This window comes from Bombina bombina, chromosome 4 (assembly GCF_027579735.1).
Source record: "Bombina bombina isolate aBomBom1 chromosome 4, aBomBom1.pri, whole genome shotgun sequence".
Taxonomy (NCBI): Eukaryota; Metazoa; Chordata; class Amphibia; order Anura; family Bombinatoridae; genus Bombina; species Bombina bombina.
Genome location: NC_069502.1, coordinates 1085383955 through 1085390445, shown reverse-complemented (window position 1 = coordinate 1085390445; position 6491 = coordinate 1085383955). Strand labels below are relative to the sequence as shown.

The window sequence follows — 6491 nt, the reverse complement described above, 5'->3', positions numbered from 1 at the left end:
ATTCTAACCCTAACACCCCCCTAACTTAAATATAATTTAAATCTAACAAAATAAATTAACTATTATTAAATAAATTATTCCTATTTAAAGCTAAATACTTACCTGTAAAATAAACCCTAATATAGCTACAATATAAATTATAATTATATTATAGCTATTTTAGGATTTATATTTATTTAACAGGTAACTTTGTAATTATTTTAACCAGGTACAATAGCTATTAAATAGTTAATAACTATTTAATAGTTGCCTAGTTAAAATAATTACTAAATTACCTGTAAAATAAATCCTAACCTAAGTAACAATTAAACCTAACACTACACTATCAATAAATAAATTAAATAAAATACCTACAAATAACTACAATTAAATAAACTAACTAAAGTACAAAAAATAAAAAAGAACTAAGTTACAAAAAATAAAAAAATATTTACAAACATTAGAAAAATATTACAACAATTTTAAACTAATTACACCTACTCTAAGCCCCCTAATAAAATAACAAAGCCCCCAAAATAAAAAAATGCCCTACCCTATTCTAAATTAAAAAAGTTCAAAGCTCTTTTACCTTACCAGCCCTTAAAAGGACCTTTTGTGGGGCATGCCCCAAAGAATTCAGCTCTTTTGCCTGTAAAAAAAAACATACAATACCCCCCCCAACATTACAACCCACCACCCACATACCCCTAATCTAATCCAAACCCCCCTTAAATAAACCTAACACTAAGCCCCTGAAGATCTTCCTACCTTATCTTCACCTCGCCGGGTATCACCGTTCGGTCCTGGCTCTGAAATCTTCATCCAACCCAAGCGGGGGCTGACGATCCATAATCCTGCGGCTGAAGAGGTCCAGAAGAGGCTCCAAAGTCTTCATCCTATCCGGGAAGAAGAGGCGATCCAGACCGGCAACCATCTTGATCCAAGCGGCATCTTCTATCTTCATCCGATGAGGAACGGCTCCATTGTGGATACCTCCAGCGCGGATCAATCTTCTTCCTCCGACGTCCAACTGAAGAATGACGGTTCCTTTAAGGGACGTCATCCAAGATGGCGTCCCTCGAATTCCGATTGGCTGATAGGATTCTATCAGCCAATCGGAATTAAGGTAGGAAAATTCTGATTGGCTGATGGAATCAGCCAATCAGAATCAAGTTCAATCCGATTGGCTGATCCAATCAGCCAATCAGATTGAGCTCGCATTCTATTGGCTGTTCCGATCAGCCAATAGAATGCGAGCTCAATCTGATTGGCTGATTGGATCAGCCAATCGGATTGAACTTGATTCTGATTGGCTGATTCCATCAGCCAATCAGAATTTTCCTACCTTAATTCCGATTGGCTGATAGAATCCTATCAGCCAATCGGAATTCGAGGGACGCCATCTTGGATGACGTCTCTTAAAGGAACCGTCATTCTTCAGTTGGACATCGGAGGAAGAAGATTGATCCGCGCTGGAGGTCTTCACGATGTTGCCGTTCCTCATCGGATGAAGATAGAAGATGCCGCTTGGATCATGATGGTTGCCGGTCTGGATCGCCTCTTCTTCCCGGATAGGATGAAGACTTTGTAGCCTCTTCTGGACCTCTTCAGCCGCAGGATTATGGATCGCCAGCCCCCGCTTGGGTTGGATGAAGATTTCGGAGCCAGGACCGATTGGTGATACCCGGTAAGGTGAAGATAAGGTAGGAAGATCTTCAGGGGCTTAGTGTTATGTTTATTTAAGGGGGGTTTGGGTTAGATTAGGGGTATGTGGGTGGTGGGTTGTAATGTTGGGGGGGGGTATTGTATGTTTTTTTTTACAGGCAAAAGAGCTGAATTCTTAGGGGCATGCCCCACAAAAGGTCCTTTTAAGGGCTGGTAAGGTAAAAGAGCTTTGAACATTTCTAATTTAGAATAGGGTATTGCATTTTTTTATTTGGGGGGGCTTTGTTATTTTATTAGGGGGCTTAGAGTAGGTGTAATTAGTTTCAAATTGTTGTAATATTTTTCTAATGTTTGTAAATATTTTTTTATTTTTTGTAACTTAGTTCTTTTTTATTTTTTGTACTTTAGTTAGTTTATTTAATTGTATTTATTTGTAGATATTGTATTTAATTAATTTATTGATAGTATAATGTTAGGTTTAATTGTAGATAATTGTAGGTATTTTATTTAATTTATTTATTGATAGTGTAGTGTTAGGTTTAATTGTAACTTAGGTTAGGATTTATTTTACAGGTAATTTTGTAATTATTTTAACTATTTTAGCTATTAAATAGTTATTAACTATTTAATAGCTATTGTACCTGGTTAAAATAAATACAAAGTTGCCTGTAAAATAAATATAAATCCTAAAATAGCTATAATATAATTATAATTTATATTGTAGCTATATTAGGGTTTATTTAACAGGTAAGTATTTAGCTTTAAATAGGAATAATTTATTTAATAAGAGTTAATTTATTTCGTTAGATTTAAATTATATTTAACTTAGGGGGGTGTTAGGGTTAGCTTTAGGGGTTAATCCATTTATTACAGTAGCGGCGAGATTCGGTCGGCAGATTAGGGGTTAATAATTTAAGTTAGGTGTCGGCGATGTTAGGGAGGGCAGATTAGGGTTTAATACTATTTATTATAGGGTTATTGAGGCGGGAGTGAGGCGGATTAGGGGTTAATAACTTTATTATAGTAGCAGTGCGGTCCGCTCGGCAGATTGGGGTTAATAAGTGTAGGCAGGTGGAGGCGACGTTGAGGGGGGCAGATTAGAGGTTAATAAATATAATATAGGGGTCGGCAGTGTTTGGGGCAGCAGATTAGGGGTACATAGGGATAATGTAGGTAGCGGCGGTTTACGGAGCGGCAGATTAGGGGTTAAAAAAATATGCAGGTGTCAGCGATAGCGGGGGCGGCAGATTAGGGGTTAATAAGTGTAAGGTTAGGGGTGTTTAGACTCGGGGTACATGTTAGGGTGTTAGGTGCAGACGTAGGAAGTGTTTCCCCATAGAAAACAATGGGGCTGCGTTAGGAGCTGAACGCTGCTTTTTTGCAGGTGTTAGGTTTTTTTCAGCTCAAATGGCCCCATTGTTTTCTATGGGGATATCGTGCACAAACACGTTTTTGAAGCTGGCCGCATCCGTAAGCACCGCTGGTATCTAGAGTTGCAGTGGCGTTAAATTATGCTCTACGCTCCCTTTTTGGAGCCTAACGCACTGAAAACCCAGCCATTCTGTGAACTCTAAATACCAGCGGTATTTAAAAGGTGCGGGGGGAAAAAAAAGCATGCGTAGCTAACACACCCCTTTGGCCGCCAAACTCTAAATCTAGCCATAAGTTTTTGAACACGTTTTTGTTTTGACTGAATCTGTCAGTGTTCTATATGCCAAAATTTTAAATTATTATGGAACTTGTAACTCGCACCTGTAAGAGTTTACCATCACTTAAATAAAATGCAAATTAGGCAAATAAAATACAAGTTTTACCTTACCACTCTCTTTCTCACAGCTCACAAACAGCAGTATCCCAGCTCTGCAAGCAACTGTAAAAGCCTCACAATCTAACAGCAGTATCCCAGCTCGGCAAGCAACTGTAAAAGCCTCACAATCTAACAGCAGTATCCCAGCTCTGCAAGCAACTGTAAAAGCCTCACAATCTAACAGCAGTATCCCAGCTCTGCAAGCAACTGTAAAAGCCTCACAATCTAACAGCAGTATCCCAGCTCTGCAAGCAACTGTAAAAGCCTCACAATCTAACAGCAGTATCCCAGCTCTGCAAGCAACTGTAAAAGCCTCACAATCTAACAGCAGAATCCCAGCTCTGCAAGCAACTGTAAAAGCCTCACAATCTAACAGCAGTATCCCAGCTCTGCAAGCAACTGTAAAAAGCCTCACAATCTAACAGCAGTATCCCAGCTCTGCAAGCAACTGTAAAAGCCTCACAATCTAACAGCAGTATCCCAGCTCTGCAAGCAACTGTAAAAGCCTCACAATCTAACAGCAGTATCCCAGCTCTGCAAGCAAATGTAAAAGCCTCACAATCTAACAGCAGTATCCCAGCTCTGCAAGCAACTGTAAAAGCCTCACAATCTAACAGCAGTATCCCAGCTCTGCAAGCAACTGTAAAAGCCTCACAATCTAACAGCAGTATCCCAGCTCTGCAAGCAACTGTAAAAGCCTCACAATCTAACAGCAGTATCCCAGCTCTGCAAGCAACTGTAAAAGCCTCACAATCTAACAGCAGTATCCCATCTCTGCAAGCAACTGTAAAAGCCTCACAATCTAACAGCAGTATCCCATCTCTGCAAGCAAATGTAAAAGCCTCACAATCTAACAGCAGTATCCCATCTCTGCAAGCAACTGTAAAAGCCTCACAATCTAACAGCAGTATCCCATCTCTGCAAGCAAATGTAAAAGCCTCACAATCTAACAGCAGTATCCCAGCTCTGCAAGCAAATGTAAAAGCCTCACAATCTAACAGCAGTATCCCAGCTCTGCAAGCAAATGTAAAAGCCTCACAATCTAACAGCAGTATCCCAGCTCTGCAAGCAAATTTAAAAGCCTCACAATCTAACAGCAGAATCCCAGCTCTGCAAGCAACTGTAAAAGCCTCACAATCTAACAGCAGTATCCCAGCTCTGCAAGCAAATGTAAAAGCCTCACAATCTAACAGCACAATCCCAGCTCTGCAAGCAAATGTAAAAGCCTCACAATCTAACAGCAGAATCCCAGCTCTGCAAGCACTAGCTCTCCAATCCTCACTCCACTACCACCCAACCTGGTGTTTTCCTTAATATATAAATACCTCCTAACAGCAATTAGATACAGCTGTCACTAATGAACCAGGATAGAGACACTACTTCACACTCACAGCCTCTGTACTGCCACTTTACCATACTCTGTTACACTTTTACAACCCTCATTTGCTCACCACACACTTCACTCACTCTAAGTTTACACTGCCTTATATCAGACATATTTCCCTTCTCCCTCACCTTCTGTGCCCATTCCCTCTCCTTTAGATTGTAAGCTTGAGAGCCTTTCTACCTGCAGGCCACTTTGTATTTAAAGTGAACTACTACTGATTGTGCTCAAGGACAGGGCATTCCTCTTCTTTTGTATATCTCAATTATTGTACCTACAACTGTAATGTCCCCCAATACTGTACTTGTTTGTTTGTGTATGTAATGCATTCCTGTAATGTTTTATTATTACTTGTATAGCGCTGCGTAATCTGCTGGCGCTTTATAAATACCCGATAATAATAATAATACAACAACCACCTGTGAGTTTTTTCTTGTTGTTTTTTTTTAATGCTCCACCTCCTCGGATGCCTACAGTATACTGTATATTTATATACATGCATGCGTAAAGAAATTGATGTAAAAAAAAAAATTAATGTGATTTTGTATATGATATTTCACATACAGTATAACTCCCAATCCCAAACATACGTGCTGAATTGCTTGAAAGTGATGTATATGAAGTATATGAATGAGTGCTTTTAATTCAGTAATCTAACTATACAAAGATTACCCTTGTGCAATACAAATGAATTGATGAGCAAACATGACACCAAAGTAGTCACAGCACTTTAACTTCAAAGGGACATGAAACCCAACATTTTTCTTTTATGATTCAAATAGAACCTACAATTTTAAACAACTTTCCAATTTACTTCTATTATCTAATTTGCTTCATTCTCTTGGTATATTTTGCTGAAGAAGCAGCAATGCACTACTGGGAGCTGGTTAACATATTGGGTGAGCCAATTACATGAGGCATATTTGTGTAGCCACCAATCAGCAGCTCCAGAGCATACCCAGGTATCCCTTTCAACAAAGTATACCAAGAGAACAGAACAAATTAGATAATATAAGTAAATTGGAAAGTTGTTTAAAATCACACGCTCTAAATGAATCATGAAAGAAAAAAATTGGGTTTAATTCCCTTTAAGCCTATTACTGGAGTCTAATAACTTTTCTCTATTTTTATTTTTTGGAGGGTTTATTTTTCCAAATGCTCCAACCCCTCAGGCACGGGTAGGCTATTCTTTATACACAGATGTGCATACATAAAGAAAAAGGATAAAAAATACAATTAGTACATTGCATTGGCATATTAATAAATATAATGCAAATTAGGCCTAAAGAACACATACAGTATACACAAACATGTATGTATAAAAAAATAATGTCATTTTGTTGCTATTTCACATATAACTCATAAACTTATGTGCTGCCTCACTTGAAAGATATGTAGCACATGAATAAGTTGTGGTTTTAATTCTGTAATCTAACAATACAATGATTACCCTTGTGCAATACAAATGCTCTAATCTGTTTCAGTTTGTAAATTGCATATTTAACGTGTATAATCAAAAGATAATGTAATAACAATTACTTTGAATTTCAAACTAGCAGAATTTTTTTTTCTAACCAATTTCAAAGATTCCTTTCATAACCCTGCCCCCCTATCATGTGACTGATGTCAGTCAATAGCTTACTCGTATACATATAC

The 6491-nt window shown here is 38.2% G+C and overlaps 1 protein-coding gene across 1 annotated transcript in view; it reads left to right on the top strand.

Annotated features, from left to right (window-relative positions):
- Nucleotides 1-4765, top strand: part of LOC128658202 (fibrous sheath CABYR-binding protein-like) — a 12895-nt gene extending 8130 nt beyond the window's left edge. Inside the window, exons 2-3 of the mRNA XM_053712728.1 lie at nt 3481-3794; nt 3877-4765. Of these exons, the coding sequence (XP_053568703.1) occupies nt 3481-3794; nt 3877-4765 (1203 nt within the window). The remainder of the gene's footprint in view (nt 1-3480; nt 3795-3876) is intronic.
- The last annotated feature ends 1726 nt before the right edge of the window (nt 4766-6491 follow it).